The 19,854-nt window shown below is 43.3% G+C and overlaps 1 protein-coding gene across 1 annotated transcript in view; it reads left to right on the forward strand.

Annotated features, from left to right (window-relative positions):
* The first annotated feature begins 7,670 nt into the window (after positions 1–7,670).
* Positions 7,671–19,854, forward strand: part of LOC146202462 (nose resistant to fluoxetine protein 6-like) — a 44,693-nt gene continuing 32,509 nt past the window's right edge. Inside the window, exon 1 of the mRNA XM_084601407.1 lies at positions 7,671–8,022. Within this exon, the coding sequence (XP_084457533.1) occupies positions 7,671–8,022 (352 nt within the window). The remainder of the gene's footprint in view (positions 8,023–19,854) is intronic.

Below are 19,854 nucleotides of genomic sequence, written 5' to 3' on the forward strand. Positions count from 1 at the left end.
GCATTGCAGATGAAGCTATGTGATGTTAAGAAGATAGTTAGAGACCGGAAAGCGTGGCGTGACATGGTCCATAGGGTCACGAAGAGTCGGACACGACTGAACGCCTGAACTGAACTGAGGTGTAACTACGACCATGGTATATGCCCTTGGATGACAAAAGCTATACTTGAAGTCCTGAAAAAGAAAGATTCATACTATCACAAGTGGAAAAACGATCAGAATAATAGTTATTGCCGGGAACAGTTTCGATTCTACAAAAATAAATTGGTCGCCATGATGAGGAACTCAAAGGAACAATACTACACTAACCTAATTACGAGACAGGAAGGAAATTCCAAAAAGATATGGGGGATTGGGAGCGATGTTTTTAGATTAAAAAAATAAGAACATATCCTTCCCGACGTAATCTCGAGGAGGTGGCTGATACCTTCAATAATCATTTCGTCGATCGCGGAAGAAAACTGGTTAATACCTTGCCTTACACAACGCCTTGCTTAGGAAGACCTATAGCAAGAAATAATACCTTCGCTTTCCGGGAGGTAACTGAAGAAGTGAGGTCAGTAATTAAAACTCTGCGAGAAAACAAAGCTTGTAGTTATGACGGAATACCATCGAAGGAGGTAAAAGACAATATCGACATTCTTTGCACCCCCTTATGTAGCATAATTAACCATGCGATGGTTAGCTCCCAGTACTCAATACATCCGCCGGGGTGACGCAGTGGTTAAGGCACTCGAATACTGTTTCCAAGGATGCGGGATCGACTCCCGGCCTCGGCGGCCGCTTTTCGATGGAGGCAAAAAGCAAGGAGCCCGTGTGCTGTGCGATGTCAGTGCACGTTAAAGAACCCCAGGTGGTAGAAATTTCCGGAGTCCTCCACTACGCCGTCTCTCATAGCCTGAGTCGCTTTGGGACGCTAAACCCCACAAACCAAACTAAACCAAACCCAGTATCCAATGAACTTGAAGATTGCGAAAGTTGTGCCAGACTACAAGACATAAGATCCCAATGACCACAATAGTTACAGACCCATATCTGTGCTTAGTGTAATCAATACTATTTTTGAAAAATTAATATCCTTACAATTTAACAAATTTCTGCTTGATAATAATGTAATCTGGGCTGAGCAGCATGGCTTTATCTCAGCCAAATCAACTACCACTGCTGTCACATCACTTTCTCACCATATTAACACTGCTCTTCATAAAAGCAAATTGCAATAGTAATATTCCTCGACATAAAAAAAAGGCATTTGAGTGCGTCTGTCACTCAGAGTTATTGAAAAAATTAAAAGCATGTGGTATTAATAATGCCTCTCTCCAGTTCTTTGATAGCTACAATTCCGCCAGAAAACAAAAAGTAGTGCTGAGTGACAGACACTCCACACTACTACCCATGACTTGCGGGGTCCCACAAGGATCTGTATTGGATCCTGTTTTGTTTTCTATTTTCGTGCACGACCTACCGCAGGCCACTCAATTTTGAAAGGTCTTGATGTATGCAGATGAAACTGCTCTTTTGTTCACATCTGAGTCACTCTTGGGACTAGAAAACACGATAACGTCAGAACTGTTCTACTAATAAACTAACAATAAATGTTGATAAAACTAAATATGTAGTACTCCACTCCAAGAGAAGAAACATTGACTCTAGTACCCCGATTCACATTTCTCTAAACAACAACAGTGCTCAGTAGGTTTCTTCTTTCAAATACCTTAGTATCATCTTTGACCAACACTTGCACTGGCGAGAGCAGATAGATAAGCTATCTATAAAGCTAGCTTTCAGTTGCTACGCACTTGCCAAGGCAAAAAGGTATATCCCGTACACCATACTACGTTGCCTGTATTTTTCGTTATTTCACTGTCACTTCAGCTACTGCTGCGAATCTTTGGGACAAACGTACAAAACTTATTTACTTCCCTTGCAGAGACTGCAGAAGAGAGTATTGTGTGTAATATATCACGCATCTTCCAACTGCAGCAAAAATAATTTATTTCTAGAAAATCGAGTGCTTTCATTGGAATCCATGAATAATTACACAATCTGTGTAATAGTAAATAACATCATTAATGCTAGTTTGATATTTTTTTGTTACCATCTCGCAATACAAGACATACATTAAATGGTAATTTCAACCTGCCTGCCTGCTTCCGCAATGTGTACGGAAAACGTGTAGTACAATTTTCTAGAGCAAAACATTGAAACACGTTGCCTATTAATGTGAAATTTGCAAATAACTTTAAGATCAGTTGCAAAATGTTCTTTATTAACCGCTAAGAAGAGTCATAATCCCCTCCCCCTCCCCCCCCCCCCCCCTTTTTTTTTGTGCTTGCGTTTTGTATTACTCGTCTATTAACCGCTTGAAGAAATGTACATTCCTCCGTGCGTATTGATTCTTATTGTTTGTTTGGTTCCTCTTTTTTTGTGTGCTCATTACGGCTGCCTGATCGAGTTTATTCTGTACTGGACCATCTACTAGCCCCGCGGCTATCGGTCCAAATATTCTTTATGTAATGCCTTGCGTACAAATAAAGATCGCCTTGATTGATTGATTGATTGATTGGTTGATTGATTGATAGGTTGATAATCAAGCACGTGCGATAGCGCAAATGCGAACCATGTTTTCAGGACACTGTTTGCTCGAGCACATAAGCGATAAAAATGAACGAAAAAGTTGTGAATCATTAGCGATCACAGACGTGCTCGCCGGTGCGTGTGTACATAAGCTCTGTCATATACATATGTGACCTGTCACAGCTCACGCCAGCTAAAAAAAAAAAAAAACTGAAATAATAGCCGGCTCTCCGAAAGGCTGCATTTTAAAAGGAACGACGGCTTCTAGTGAATTGCTGTAAGTACCATAAAGTGTTGCTTAGTGCTATTTTTTGCTGCTGTTCATATCTGCTAGTACTCTGTTTTAAGCTGGAAATGGGAGATCTGATAAGGATATGTGCAGAAAAGTTAAAAAAAAAAAACAGGTCATCAACAGGCCCATGTGATGGAAATGCCAGCATTAGATTTTCAATTTGCATGAAACGACATATCATATGCATTTTTTTACACGCACTTTGACTGCACACTTCTCTGCAACTCATCGCACTCGCATTCTTCTACTTGTTACCCTCTCGAAAGTGCTTCTCCTGTCTGCCGCTGACGTGCTCACCGAAGGCGTTGCTGTTCGGCCAGTTGGGATAGACGCACGTCTTCGACGTTTTGTACATCGCTCTTTGAAGACACCATTTCTGTGATACTCACTAACAAGCCTTGCACACATCCTACAAGCCATGATGGGAAGCTCGCACGCAATTGCTTCAACCGAAGCGAGGCATCCGGCGCACGTGTCCAGCACTCTACCACCGCTGGACTTCTCAGTTCATTCTCCTCCTCACCCTCCGCCGCCTACGGTAGCAGCCTTCGGGACACTTCCCTTAGCAACCACCTTCCAGCTACTTCCTCCTTCTCCTCTCCTATATAAGCTTAGGGGAAGACATACCACTCTCTCCACATTTCAATCTGCCAGCCGTGGCCGCCTGAGTTCTCGAAGGCTTCAGAGACCGCCTGACACCGGACAGGTTTTCACAACATGAGGCATCTATAGCTTATCTACTAAAACCATAGATCAGTAAGCCAACACGTATGTCCGCATACCTGTGTTCATAATTTTTATCGTATTGCCTCCACGTTCTACAAAAACAAGGTGTGCCCGTTGAATAATAGATGATTCGCATTCACGACATGGAACGTAAAATTCACAGCAAAAGAGCAGCTTCTCAGAAAACAACAACAACAACACATATACGGATGAGTTGGGGCGCATTATTTCGCGGTTTTTGTGAGCAGCACTGCAACAAAATGCTCTGATGCTGCTCTGCGGAATCATATCGCACAAACTTGAACTGCAGGCAATAGTTACATCATTCCATTATTGCTGATGCAAGTTCGTGGTACCTCAGGCACCTATATAGGTTAACTCATGTGTCGTAAGGTTCATGATCTTTATATGGTCTTCGTTTGCAGGGGAAGCAGAACTAACGCAGTGCTTCGCGACCGACTATAATATGCCTGGAATTCAACGTTTCTTTGTTTGTTTTGCTTTTACAACAATTTTCCGGCTGACAAGTGTAATTGTGTGGCGGTCTACAGAGTCCGGCCGGCTTGCATATTGGACGTATTGAGCTGCGCATTTTGTGCGAGATCCAGCAAAAAAAAAAGAAAAAGAAAAGAAAGAAGAAATGTCGTGGGGACAGTGGGTTCAGCATTAGCAGAAGTAGTGACGAGAATTTGCCCCAGTGATCCTCAAACAGGCCATACGACCTAATTACAAAGTCAGCTAATGCACAGTGCTAACTTACCCCTTATGGAGCATGAGCTAAATTTGCTCAATTTAGAAACACTACTGCACTCTAGCGCACCGCATTCGAAAGTTGCTCCGTAAGCGACAGCATTCAAATGCCGAGAAAACAGCTCTTGGTGCGTTAAATTGCTTCCTCCACGAATACCATGACGCGAAGCAGCATGATATTGAAGCGAAATTATCGCAAATTACACCGAATTACAGCGAAATTTGTCATATACGCTGTTGATACCACGATACGTTTGATAGGATCTGGTGCGAGCTTCCTATTTCAAGCTCAAACCTGCTGCTAAATAGACTGCATTCTTGGAGTATCGTAAACTTGCTCGCCATAAACAAGAGTAAAAAAAAAGTTTTTTTTTTTTTTTTTTTTCAGGCCGAAAAAGCATAACATAGGCACTGCAGATATTTAAGTAGTGTCGCAAGTTAAATGTATTGCTGTTGCGTTCGAATGGAATGCTCACATCGACGCAGTTGTAACTAAAATTTCGCGTATTACGAGGATCCTGAGCAAACTGCGATATTTTGCCTCTGTTTGCATTAAACGCTTAATTTTCAATGCCTTACTTATCACATATTAACTACTGTCACCTAGTGTGGGGCACAACTACTTTGCCAAATATTAGCAAACTTCACATCATACAAAAAAAGGGCAATTCGTATAGTTACAAACGCTGCATATACGATAGCTACACAGGGCCTTTCTTCAAGGAACTGAACGTTATTACACTTCCTGACCTGAAATTTATAAAAACAATGCTCTTTACGCGTTACAATAACGGACTTACGCAGAATAAACACATTTTAGGTGGCATGGCAAACCTCACTCCTAAACGACAGGCACGGAATACCCGCAGTACTCAACTGTGGAAAACACCTCGAGCACGCACAAGCTATGGTTGCCAGATGCTACGAAATAGGCTCCCATCACTTCTAAACAACCAAATTGCTTCATAACCACAATACTGTTTTTTTTTTATATACATATCGTAGCCACAATATTTACACTTTTTTTCCTTTTTCTACATTGCACCATACACTGTATACTTCATTAAACACTTTTTTTTATCTTTCAATTGTCTTTACTTAAGTACCAGATCCTTCCATGTCTGATGTATTGTGTTTGTATCCTAGTATGTTGCCAATGCCATGTTTAGGGGCCGTTAACCCCGTCAAGCCCAGTTAGACACTTTTTGTTCACGGTCTTCAGCGTCTGTATTGTTGATGTTGTAATAAAGGAAATGAAATGAAATAAAAAAAAAATCCAGCGCCGAGACCTCAAAAAGCACTTTGCCGAAATTTGTCACATTTATTCGCGCGTCCTTCGTTGTTTCTTCAAATCCACGGCTCTTCGCTCCTCCCTACAGCACGACACACTCTCAAAGCATGTTGCTCGAAAAATTACTAAGCGCCACTCATGTTTTTTTTTTCTCAAGGCGGTCATTTTCGGAATCATTTATACTGATGAGTGTATATATGAACGGGTAACCAACAATGTTTAACTTTGCCACTGCTGGTAAGATACATAGCGCACACAACGGCTACGGCGGAAACACCTACATGCTTTTAGGATGTTTTTGAGTCGTGTCAAATCCGCAAACTGAATTGCGCTTCTAACAGCTGCAATATTCTTCCTTACGGTGATTCTGTGAATAAAGAATCGTAACGTTTGAGAGCTTTTTGGAAGAGGCGATGGCTTTTGCTCTGGCGGCTCCTACGAGGCACGGATGTGTTGCCTTTTTTGGCCCTCGTGCCGCGTCAGCGTTCGTCAATCTTTTATGGGTTCTTCCCTCCACTAGACCCTATAGTGAAGGCTGTCAGTCTCATTGCCTGTAACTTAAGCAAACTGACTACATCTTTTTGCAGCACTTTGTAGATGTACACTACATTTACTGCACGCCACGAGCATCCAAACAATAGCAGTTATAGCTATGTGTGCCGAGTGCCGCATTCTTAATGAAACTTTAATAAGGCTTAGCGAAAGAAAGCATTGATAAGCTTGTAACAAGAGGCCGGGCTCAAGAGGAAATTGCTTTGAGATACAAAGAAACCGAACATAAATAGTAACATTTTGTAGGCTGCATTTTCAAAAAAAAAAAAACAAAAAAAAAAAACTTGGGGGACGCTCAAGCTTCGCCTAAGAGCAGAGGCGATATCGTTTTTAACACCGCTTATTAATTCCGCAGATTTCGTAATATGTTTTACAACTTGGTTTTGGGGCAAATGAGGCGCAGTATCTGTCTCATTTCCCTGTGGGCACCTGCACTTACAATTTACTGCATACAACGGAGGTACATATGCCGTCGCTTCGAATCTCCGTTGCAAACTATACAACTTTACTAGTAAACGGGAAATGAACCGGTATGAAAGCTGCACAAAAAACGATTGCCTCACAGTTTCGATATGAAGTCACGTGCGTGTAACAAAATTGATTTTCTCGTTAGAACCATTCAGAACAACGCCAACACGGCGTCGACAAGGGACTCTTTACGCTGTCGCATACGAATAATAAATAAAAAAAAAAAACGAAAGAAAGAAGTTATAATGCTTCTAGAAGACTGATCTGACCTCAGGATACGGGAAAGTAGTGAGCATGTTTTAAGAACTGATACCGCTCCTTCGCGACATTTCGTAACAAATTGTAAGGCTCCTGTGAGAAAATCACGTAGAATTGAATAAACCTCTCACCTCCGGGATTTCCACGCAAGGCGACCGCACTGGGGAAACGTGTGAGTATTGAGAAATGGGCCGTCGACTGATTGTAGGCCAGCTCTGTAACCCTCACAGCCTTGTTCAGGACTGGGCCAAGGTCAACATCGGACACCTTTGGAAGTCACGGCGACCATACTTGAGGCTACGCCACGTGCCATTGGCTATGAAATGTCGGCATGTGGTGGTGGTCTCTTTGTCATCGCATTAATAAGGTTTCTAAGAACGCCGACCTGATTAACCCAGAAGACCCCTTTTCTGTGTCTCTTGAGGCCTGGGAATCTGTTTCAGCTAAAGGAAGGCAATATGCGCTGATATATAGTAGGACCAGGCCGACCCGTGAGAAAAGCTGCTGTTGCCAAGTTTGACAGAGGAAGCCCCGTTCGTCACTTCCCACCATTTACATTAACTCCCTTCCCCATTTTCTTGCTCAGTCTTTGAAATGTGACGGCGTTCCCATTTCCGAGTCGTTTATTGAAGCAACGCATGATGACCGAGCGTACAGTCGGCCACCAGTCGGCCGGACACGGGTGGCATTCTCGGAGCCCCACGAAACGCCTCACACTTTCATTCAGTGAGTGCAGCAGCACGGAGCCAAACGACCATGTGGTCTCGGGCGCTAGCGTGCTGCGTTCTCTCTCTGCTTGTGCTGACCTCCACCACACGAGCTTCAGCGCAGTACGACAGGGACTCTGCAAGCCTTGCGTCCTCCAGAAATGCTACGTCTACAACCACTGCGATGCCCACAACGACGACGTCGACGGCGACTGTAAAGCCGGATCGTTTGAAGGAGGCGTACGAGGCACTCTCGGAGAAGGTTACTCGACTCGTGGCGCGGGAGTTGTATCCTATCATTAGCGAACTGTTATATGATACACGGCTTTCTACGGGATGCATCGGGTCCCTCATGAAGATTGGCCCGGCGCTGGGCAGGTTTGACATTTGGGCTGTCCAGAGTAAGTGGCTTTCGCGTTTCCTCCATTCTTACACGGGTTTAAGCATTTCAGCACAAAAACAACAGTCCCAACCTTTAAGGCGCGAAACTCGCGTTAAAAGGACAAATGCTGTTTTTGCTTCCAACTGTAACCTGCCTCTCTTTTCTCCCCCTTCCACACACACACAAACACGGTGGGAGGAGGGGCTCCCCCGTATCAGGCCTGAATAGCACTTAAGAAACAAGCGCGCCGCCATTTTAGTGGCAGGCACGGTTAAAAATGGGGAAACTGACGCTTTCGTTTCTCCATGTGTGTATTTTACTAGCCTCATAATTTTTTACCTGAGCGCTCAGTAATGGCTTTTCAGAATGACCTCAATTTTTCACTGTTTTCATCTTTACCGTTGCACTGACGGAAACATTTTCCAAATGTTTCTGCCATTCACAACCTCGACTCAGCTGACAAGCAGAACTGCAAGCCGAGCAGCCGTGTTATTCGTCTTTTGTCACACTTCACTTATTTTCCTTCTTATTTATTTCTCGTCTTACAAACGGTCCATGGCAAAACGCGAATGAACCGATTAAATTCAGGGAAGTGACTAGTTCTCCTGCTTTAAATGAGGCAGAAAGAAAAAGATAAAAAATAAAGGTAAAGATAACGAACAGACTTTTTTAAGACGTGCTTTCGGTCACAGGCTGGCGTCCTTGGTCTGACGGGTCGCTTGCCGTGAGAGTCAGCATGCTCTCCTTGTGAGTTCATTTCCTTGTATTAAGATTTTAGTAGTTTTGATGTATGTGCTATTTTAGATTTACTTACATTTAGTTAGCTGAAGGTCACTAACGTGTCGGCCATATGACACTGCACTCAAAACATCCTAAACCCTCATGTGTGGGATTAGCATAGCGCGTACTGTATGATGCCATATTTTTGTATGCAAATGATCGTAAGAAAAAAAAAAAGCATATCTCCCTCACTAACCCGCTAATTTATTACTGTATTAGCTCGCACATGTTTAATTACTTGTAATTTTAAACTATTCAGTTGTGTGGAAGAGCGCCTGGCGTAGATGCGTATGAACATCCGCTTTATCAAGCCGCATGGATGTGCCTGCGTGGCCTATAAAGTAACATGTCTTACTCATCACCCACATATCCTGAAAGGTTTGTTTCACATCTATAAAGAAAAGTCCGAGTTGGCAGCTCCTGCCATGTCGCGAGGTCTCGCGACATCACGTAGCTCGTCGACCAATCAGTACTGGTCAAGTCGCCTGCAACTAACACCTTCCAGAGCCACGCCCTTTCTTTTTTCCTCACAACGCCAAATTTTCTGCAGGACGGGGCCTTTCTTAAGCACTAACGCCTTAAAGTATAATAGAAAGGTTGAATACCAGGCAATAAACGATGCCACTGCCAGCAGAAGCGGGCGACAGACGTGAATATAATTTGAACAAACACGTGTTAACGCGATAACATTCATCATCATCATCATCAGCCTGAGTATACCCACTGCAGGGCGAAGGCCTCTCCCATATTTCTCCACTTAACCCGGTTCGGTGCTAGCTGCATCCACTTGACCCCAGCGAACTTCTTAATCTCATCCGCCCACCTAACTTTCTGCCGCCCCCTGCTACGCTTTCCTTCCCTTGGAATCCAGTTTGTTACCCTAAGCGACCATCGGTTATCCTCTCTTCGTACTACATGTCCTGCCCATGTCCATTTCTTCTTCTTAATTTTCACTAGAATGTCGGTAACATGAGTTATTTCTCTGACCCACTCTGCACACTTCCCATTTCTTAATGTTACCCCTACCATTTTTCGTTCCATAGCCCTCTGGGTTGTCCTCAACTTAAGTAGAACTCTTTTGGTTAGCCTCCACGTTTCAGCGCCATAGGTGAGTACAGGTAAGATGCAACTGTTATATACTTTCCTCTTTAGCGATACCGGTAAGCTGCTAGACATACCCTGCGAGTGCTTGCCAAATGCGCTCCATCCCAATCTTATTCTTCTTGCTATTTCCTTTTCATGGTCCGGATCTGCGGTTACTACCTGTCCTAAGTAGACATATTCGCCTACTACTTCCAGTACTTCGCTACCTAATGTAAACTGCTGTTCCTTCCCGAGGCTGTTGAACATTACCTTAGTCTTCTGCATATTGATTTTCAAGCCTACCTTTCTATTTTCCTGTCTAGGTCATCAATCATTATTTGTAGTTCATCTCCCGAGTTGCTTAGCAAGGCAATGTCATCAGCAAATCGCAGATTACTGAGGTATTCTCCATCTACCCTTATCCCTAACTGCTCCCATTCCAAGTCTCTGAATACTTCCTCTAAGCAAGCTGTGAATAGTACTGGGGAGATTGTGTCTCCTTGCCTAACACCTTTCTTTATGGGAATTTTGTTACTTTCTTTATGCAGAACTATGGTTGCTGTGCAGCCACTGTATATATCTTCCAGCACTTTCAAGTACGGCTCGTCTACCCCCTGATTTCGCAATGCCTGCATCACCGCCGAGGTTTCAACTGAGTCAAATGCTTTTACGTAATCAATGAATGCTATGTATAAGGGCTGGTTAGATTCCGAGCATTTTTCTATCACCTGATTGATGGTATGGATATGATCGATAGTAGATTACCGTTTCCGAAACCCTGCTTGATCCTTTGCTTGATTGAAGTCTAAGGTTGCCCTGATTCTATTAGCGATTACCTTAGTAAATACCTTATATGTAATAGACAGTAAGCTGATTGGTCTGTAATTTTTAAGGTCCTTAGAGTCCCATTTCTTATGTATGAGGATAATGTTGCATTCTTCCATGGTTCCGGTACCATCGATGACACCAGGCACTGCGTATACAAGGTGGCCAGTTTTTCTAACACAATATCCTCCCCGTCCTTCAGCAAATCCGTAGTTATCTGATCCTCTCCAGCTGATTTCCCCCTTTTCATAGTTTCTAATGCTTTCTTGACCTCGTCCTTCGTCACTGGTGGAACATCTGAATGTTTTTCCCTACCGCCAATCTCATTCGGTCCTGACTACTTTGGCTACTGTAGAGATAAGTATAGAACTCCTCGGCTACTTTGACTATCTTATCCATATTTGTGATGACGTTGCCCGCCTTGTCCCTTATCGCATACACCTGGTTTTTGCCTATGCCCAATTTCTTCTTTACCGCTTTAAGGCTTCCCCCGTCCTTTACAGCATGCTCAATTTTCTCCATGTTATACCTCCTTATATCGGCCACCTTGCGCTTATTGATTAGCTTTGATATCTCGGCCAATTCGATCCGGTCTGTTGGATTAGAAGCTTTCATTCTCTGGCGTTTCTTAATCAAATCTTTCGTCTCCTTAGACAGCTTACCGGTATCCTCTCTAACTATCCTACCGCCTAATTCTACCGCGCACTCAGTAATGATATCTCTGAAATTATTGTTCCTTGCTTCTAGGGTAATGTCGCCATCCTCGGTTAGAGCTGAATACCTATTCTGTAGCGAGATCCTGAACTCTTCTGCCCTCCCCCTCACCGCTAATTCGTTGATGGGTTTCTTTCTTACTAATCTGTTGCGTTCCTTCTACAGATTTAGGCTAATTCGGGACCTCACCATCCTGTGGTCACTGCATCGCACTTTCCCGATTACCTCTACATCTTGCATAATGGCGGGGGTTAAACACATTATGAAGTCGATTTCATTTTTAGTCCCCCCGTTCGGACTTTTCCATGTCCATTTCCGGTTCTTCCGTTTGCTGAAGAAGGTATTCATGGGATAGCATTAAAGGACCCTTTATCTAGAAAAAAAAAAAAAAAAAACGGCATTGTGAGCGAAACAGTAAGTGCATGCTCTGTGGTAGTTGGCTGGTAGGCAATTGATTGATCTGTGGATGTATGACGCCATGAGACCGCATAGTAGGCTGAGATGGTAGGAGCCTCAAACTGGGGCAGCTCCTTTCAGCATAAGTGATGAGATTGGGATCGATTCAAAACTAGACACGCTACTCCGAGGGCACGTTCCTACGACTTATCAGGTGGCAATTTCGCATAATTTGCTGCCTAAGGCTGTGTGGTAAGAGGCATGTGCCGAGATAATAGGGCGCAAGTGACGAGACTTGCGATTTAGCAAACCCAAAAGAGTGTGTGGGCGAACGAGGATCCACAAGAGGAGCGAAGGAAGGGAGAACAGACTACTATCCAGTTTGTATCAAAAGAAGTATGTGCGATCATCATTCTTTAATTTGCAACTATTGAGGTCGAATGGAGTAAGCTTGGTATCTTTATTGGCTTTCTCAAGATTTTATTCATTGTAATTCTTTTTCAGATTGTGTTGAATTGAAGTTTTTACGTAATTATGAAGTTCTCAATTTTTTTTTCTAAACACTCACTGGCCATGTAATGCGGAGAATTGGGTTAGTTGTTGTTGGTTTTTTTTTTTTTTTGGCTTGAAATTACTTTTAATACATCGGCAGAATCTAGATGCACACACTCCCATCTATCGTAGTCGCCTTCGACTATCGACGCATTACATAACAAGCAGCCTTTCTTCAGCATTTAGAACTTACAGTCGACTTTCCATTTTGCGGCGATCTTCGCCAGAATAGAATGACCATCTGCGTTGCCCTGTGTACATATCTAGTTGGAAGCTTACACCATTAACATTTTTTGTCCTTCGCCTCGTGATATTCCTGTGCTTACGTTTTTGTTTATCGCAGCGTTTATATCACGAGGTTCTTGATTCTTTCAGTGATTGCTTCTCTATTTGGAGCAGCATGAAATCGTCTGCTGCCGTCTTGCTGCGCACGCATTCAGGTCTTTTATGTGGCTTGTCTTTCCTTGGCTAACTCGTTTCGTTCTTCACTTCCATTCTTGCATGCCGATGTCTCGGTCCTATTAGCATCACTTACGCCTGCCAACTTTGTAACATATCCTGATTTTATCTTCTTTTCCTCTATCTATATACAACACCAGAGGGCTGTAATATATATAAAGATGCGTTAGAGATAAAGCGCGGTTTGCGTTACCTTGAAGCGCCACGAGATTTAAAAATGCATCTACTCGAAGCTTGCTCCTGAGAACACGTCGACATTTAAAAAATTGCCCAAAATTTCAACTGACTTATGAGTTTAAACAGAGGTGATATATGTGGCAAGCTACAGTGCAGAAACAATAAAGGCGAACTAGGGTTCTTCAAAGGGCTACTAATCGCGTTGTAGATTTTGAATCGTCTGGATTGCCATGTGGTGATCACGGCCGCGTATAAATGGACGGCCAAATGCACATGGTTGCTAAAGGTTAAGGTTCTATAGAGATTGTCATGCAGGATTTGTGAGCCAGGGTGTAGCTGAGCCCTATTCAAAAATAATGGAAGAGATCTGAACTATTTAGATGCATTGGGAGTTAACGTGATACGTGGCAGCTGCAGATGTATGGTGTTATTTTTTTACTTTGTATCTATATGCGGCGGAGTTGGGACTGTCTCGTTAGGACAATGTGAGTGATGGACTTGGTCTTGTATACGTTGTTTGGACGCTACCTTGGATGTGAGGGTTACTAACTCATACTGTTGGCCAGACATATCTGCTTGGGGAACAAAATGTGTGCGAGTGTGATGTACTTGAGAGTAGAGGAGGAAGTTGTGCTTGGGTAGGAAGAAGGAAGTTCAGGTTCCTTTTGTATTACAGTTGGTAGTGTGCGCCTGCGTTGTGTTTCTCTGTACGTGTTTGTTTACGTTGCGCCGCAGTTGTAGGTGCTATAACTGCACAACCACAACCTTGCTCTATAAAGTCGCAAGATCTTCGTAAGGAAGGCTGTAAGGTAGAGAGACGCAATATTGCTATTCACCGCGTGCTTACAGGAGGTCTTTAGAGACCTGGATGTGGGACGGTTAGGGATATACGTTACTGGATAATACATCAGTAAACTGCGAATCAGAGATGACATTGCTTCACTTGAAACGAAGGTAACGAATTACAAGGGACATACAAAGGTGAATGTAGACATTCAGTTGCAAAGACCCAAATGAATGTTCAACAGTCCCGTAAGGTGCAGCAGTTTAAAGATAAGTAACTAGGTGCTGGTAGTGATAAAGGTGTGGTTTGGCTGGTTTGGTTTGTGGCATTTAACGTCGTAAAGCGAATCAGGCTATGAGAGACGCCGTAGTGGAGGACTCCAGAACTTTCGACCACCTGGGGTTCTTTAACGTGCACTGACATCGCACAGCACATGGGCGCCTTGTTTTTCGCCTCCACCGAAAAGCGGCTGCCGCGGTCGCGATTCGATCCCGCCTCCTTGGGCGCACAGAAGTAGAGCGGCCTTACCACTGGACCACCGCGACGGGTCTGTAGTGGTAAATGATAGATCGACTTAGGAAAGGTAATGACCATAGATATGGACCATGAGAGTGAAAGAACTAGAAGAATAAGAATGGGGTAGAGGGTACTTGGCAGCTCCCAGATCATGGGTCACAGTGCACCAGTATCCCTCAAGAGAGAAATATAGAACAGCTTTATCTTACCGGCACTCACCTGTGGGGCTTCAACGTGGAGTCGAGCGAAAAACGTTATCCTCAATCTAAATTGAGGATAATGTAGAGAGCCATTGAAAGCGAAATTAAAGGTGCAACGCTTGTTTACAGGCAGCGAGCAGAGTTGTTCGGCGAAAAACATGCCAGTTAATGACATTCTAGCCGAAATTCCGACAACGAAATCGTCATTGGCGGGAAGAGCATTACAAAGACAATATAACGGATGATGACTAAGAGCAACGCAGTAGATTCCAAGAGGAGGCAAACATAGAAGGTGGTAGAGAGCTCCGTGTGGGCGAATGAAATTGGGCAGTTTGCGAGGACAGAGTGGTCGCAACTAGCACAGTATAGACTTATACTTATACTGTATATAGAACTAAAGTTTGCGAGAGGTACTTGTCCTGCAGTGGACGTAGTCTGCATGACTACTGCTGCCGTTGATTTATGACAGCTTCTTCGAAAGCCTCGAGTTCTGTCAGGGATGAATCTTCAAATACAAAACTGCCCGCATGAACACGTGCGGAAGTATGACTATTTTTCTCTGCACGTGTGCTATGGCGTTACATGTGAAGCAGTATTAGTATCACCATTGTCCATTAATTTTAATTTTATTGCCAGTCAAGAAATTCATTGAGAGCATGCGGTGAAGGCAGCCATTCAGAGTGCGTTGTGGCCCCACATATATAAACGAAGACCTCTTAGCTCAGTGAGTTGGCATGTGAGTAGAAAACAGCTTGTAATAAGACTACTAGCTGAGAAGTGAGCACTCATTTCAGCTTGCGATTGGAAAAAGGCGCCGATGCGACATTTTTGTCTACATAGTAGTAGCATCTTGAGTTCAGCGCAATGTTTACGTCATGCCTTCCTTCATTTTTCGGCCGGGTACCGTGATTGCCACCATAGGGATTGATGGGCGTCTCCCAATTTTCGTGTAGTGTTAGCACAGGCCACAGACAATAGCAGAAAAGATACGAGGAATTAGAAGGCACGTGTCTTGGAGTTGGTCTTGCAGGCCCTAGCTGTAAACACCGAGAACCTCCGGCGAAGTGAAGACGGGAGTAAATAAATCCGCTCATTGCGCGCGTGCAAGTGCTCGACGACAGGACGCGTGCTTGGCAGCACGCGCGCGGACAGCGCAACACGCGCGTAATCTACGCACGGGCGATCAACACCACACGCATGGCCAGTTATCTCGAAGACGCGCGCGCGGAAGGTTTTTCTCGACGGAAAGCGTGAGACGCCGCCAGCGAAACGGATGTCGTCATCAACAGCGCTCACAGAGCCGCTGCGGAGCTTGCGGACGCTTTCTTTGTCCGCTTAGCTCGAACGCCTGCTGGTGACTTACCCGTTTTTCCTTTTGCGTGGCAAAAGAGAAAATGAGAAGAAAATAAGACTGATATGTGTGCGCTGCTGACCAGAAGTCATAGTGACAGGCGCCTCTCACCGCTCGCGCTGGCTGGTCATCCCCCAGTTGGGTTGCCGTTGGGGAGTTCCCAATATAGCCAGAATTCAAGCAAAAAGTCACCAAAAGAAGCCACGTCGTTTAAATTTATAGCCATATTTGCAACCAAATAGAACATAAACAATATTTAATATAAGGGTTTTACCAATGGACGACAAATATTAGCGTTTTGAATCAGCACAAGAAATCGAATAAACAGCTCTAATGTTTGGCCTTCTTGCTTGGTATGTAGGAAACGAGTGCACCCCAAAATGAAATAATTCGTGCTTAGTGTGCGCTCAGATTTCTCATCTACAAATAATGATATCCATTACAGGGTAATTTATGCGTATTCTAGCCAATAACTCAGTTGCAACGCTGCAGGTGGTAAAGTTGTTCAGTCTTGAAGGCGGAGGTTAGGCTAGATTCGTACCATCGCCATGAGTAAGTCCAGCTTTATATTGTTGCAAATCTATGCCAAGTTCACTCACAAACATACATAAAAAAACAAATACAAGCGCCCAGCATCAGCATCAAAAACTACAAGTGACAAAAGTTTCAATGCGCTGCGATCCACATGTCCAGACCAGCACTCGCCGCAATGTTTCAATGCATCTGTGCCCAAGGGACTCAGACATGATGTCTGATAAAGCTCCACGCATGCGGGTTGTCCTACTCCCTTTTTACATCGCTGTTAGCAGAAATAAATTAATGAACTAAAGCCAATGGTGAGAGTTTCGCACATCCGCGACCGGGCAACTACGGACTGTATTGTCACATGAACCGTTCTCCTCATCGGCATCTGACCGAAGCTTGTTTTGATTTTTTTTTTCTGTGAGCTAATAAACTTTTATATCCTCATCGTGTCGTCGCGTATAGGATGTGCCTTGTGTAATTCAGCTCTACATGTCTTTAAGGTAATCAAAAGTGTTGCGATAGCAATGCTTGTATTGCTTTGACTTGACTCGAGTTTTGACAGTGATGCTTAGTTGAAGATCCAACAGACGCAGTTCGTTCGCATTTCTGCTAAGCTTCAGCTGCGGACGCAGCCAAGAAAGATCTCGCTCTAAACGGAGAAACCTCTGAAATCAGCACAGTCTATCAACAACGATCCTTGGCGATGCAAAGTGATTCTATAAAATAATAACTATAAAAAGGTAAACGGAAGAAAACTGCGCACAATTCTCCACAGTTTTCTTTATTCTACTTACGGTTCAAGTGCTGTTTTCTTGTACGAACGAAACGACACGTATGACGTAACAGCTCCTGCTAACTTATTCTGAAGTTTTGTAGCAAGAAAAAAGTAAAGAAAGAAGACAAATATAAGAAAGGTCCATAGTTTGCTCTAATGAATATTCATGTATTCTTGAATTATTTGTAAGCATTATCGAAGGACATTTAATAACGGACGGTAAATCAGCTATAGGTGTTTTCTTTCCTTCGTGTTTCGTCCCGTTCCTTGCGCTGTTTTATTTCATTGTGCATATGGAAATGTGATTTATTTATGCCTTTTCAAAAGAAATATTTGTCTGCAGTGATTGGCGATGTGCGAGTGTATTAAGGCTTGGACATAATAATAATAATAGCGCGCTAACTGACAGTAGCTTCCAGGGATTGCGAAAAAAGGGGCAATGTTCTAGTATATTGTAAGTGCGATTTCATGATTGTGCGACTATTAGTGTAGCCTAGGTTATCTATAGCCACACCAAAAACGTGATAGTGGCTCAACTCAGTTGAGCCTGGACATGCGTAGCGAACGCCACGAAACGGATTGCTCACAAAGTCGGACTGAATGTTCTCATCGCCGATACACTGGCCGCAAACCGTATGGTGTGATCGGCGACTCGGCGCTTCTTCTTGTCGTCTTCCGAATATTCTTCTTCTTCTTCTTCTTCTCCCTCGTTGTAATGGCACATACCCACAGTGGGGGATTGGCCAGAATTCGTTGTAGATGACATAATATTTTTGACAATGTCGATTTGACTATATGATACAGATAACCTAATAATTAGGAGCTAGTGTTGCTGAAATAACTTGAAATTTTGAGGCGATGTAATAGGGAGCAATGAAAAAAAAAAAGAATAAAATTGTAAATTACTAAAAATAATAATAATAAGAAAAAATACAATTCAGACAGATCAGCGCTAACACACAAATCTTCCAGTAGCAATATTATAATTATGAAGTAATTCACACACCGGTTTTAGGGCATACCCTTTGACGGTTGCACCAAAGGAGAGGAGGACAGGAACTGTAAATGGCAATCCTAGGCGAGTAAGAGGTATTTCTAGATAATGTCTTCTCTGAGTAGCATACCTGTGGCAGGAGAGGATGTAATGTTCAATTGTTTCCACATCATTACATGACGCACAAAGATTCGACGGCGTGAATCCAGAGCGACATAAATAAAGATTGAGGGAAGGAATTCTACAACGCATAAGCGTCATGGAAACCTCACATTGCCTCGAGGTACAACATCGGACATTCCAATGGAAATTTAAATGGTTAAAATCCGTAGTCGCAAGGAGTGGCTCATGGCTCAAGGAGTTTAACGTTTGAAATCGTTCAAAACGGGATATATTTAGCAAGATAATATTGGGTACAACATCGGCAACAGGCCCACTGAGAGCTGAATTTGCTAAATAATCCGCCATTGTATTAGAAGCGATGCCGCAGTGTCCCGGAACCCACTGAAAACGTACTTCCTGTAAATGTATCGGAAGGAAAAACATCAGGGTTTGTTTCAAAAGACGCATTTTCGGACTTTCTAATGCTGCTAAGACTGACAGGCAGTCAGAGAGTATGATTACGTGAGTAACATTACCGGGAACGTTTTGAAGGGCCAAACCAATTGCAAGCAATTCAGCAGTAAATATTGGTGTGTAATCAGGGATCCGTACAGAAAAACTCCAATCAAGTGCTTTGGAGTAAATCCCTATTGCTGCTTTTTCATTTCGTTGTGAGGCATTTGTGAAAATAGCTACGTGTCGTGGATATTGTAATAGATAATCTTCAAGGTGTCCCTTTATTACTGTGGTAGTCGAGTGTTTTGCATTAGATGGCAACGACTGGTCAAAGCACAGTGTGGAAGTAGCTTGAACATTGTCAACACGTCTTACTGACCTAAGCGAAACTGCAATTTTGGACAGCAAGGACTGAGTAAATACAAATTGTGGTTGCTTATATTGCGGCCAATGATAATCTAGAAACTGAGATTGGTGTGTAATAAAAATGGGAGAAGCCACTCCAGACAGAGATTCCAGTGCTCTTAAAAAGGTTCGCACAGTTAGCAGCTCAAATCGAGAGTTCAAGTCACGTACACGGGCCTCTAAATAGAGGACTGCATTTGAAACTGTTCTTGGCAACCCCAAACATAGTCGTAAAGCGCGCCTCTCCAGTAGCAACAAAGGTCGTAGTTTGTATTTAGGACTGCCCGAGAAAAGAACACAGCCGAACTCCAGAATTGGTCTCAAGTAAGTTTTATAGAGAAACAAAAGAGTATCTCTATGCATACCGAATTTCTTATGGCTAATTCGAATCAGGCGACCAAGGGCTCGCTCACCTTTCAGGCAATTACTTTTGATATGAGGCCGCCAGTCTAATTGGGAGGGGTATAATACACCCAAGTATTTTAAGGATTCAACCTGTGAGATTTGTGAACCGCAATGCGCAAGGGAGATAAAAAGAGGGTGTGCCGGTGGGAAAACGAGTACTGAGGATTTCTTCACGTTGAGAGTTAATTTTACTTTACCGAGCCAAACTTCAAGGGCATTCAAGTAGGCTTGCAATAGCTGATATAAGGAATGAACATCTCTTGCAGAAGAGAAAAAGGCAATATCATCCGCATACACGTACAATTTTATATTTGGATGAACAGGAATATCTCTCATTAATATATTAAATAGC

This window comes from Amblyomma maculatum, chromosome 1 (assembly GCF_055883805.1).
Source record: "Amblyomma maculatum isolate TAMU_Amacu chromosome 1, ASM5588380v1, whole genome shotgun sequence".
NCBI classification, from domain to species: Eukaryota; Metazoa; Arthropoda; class Arachnida; order Ixodida; family Ixodidae; genus Amblyomma; species Amblyomma maculatum.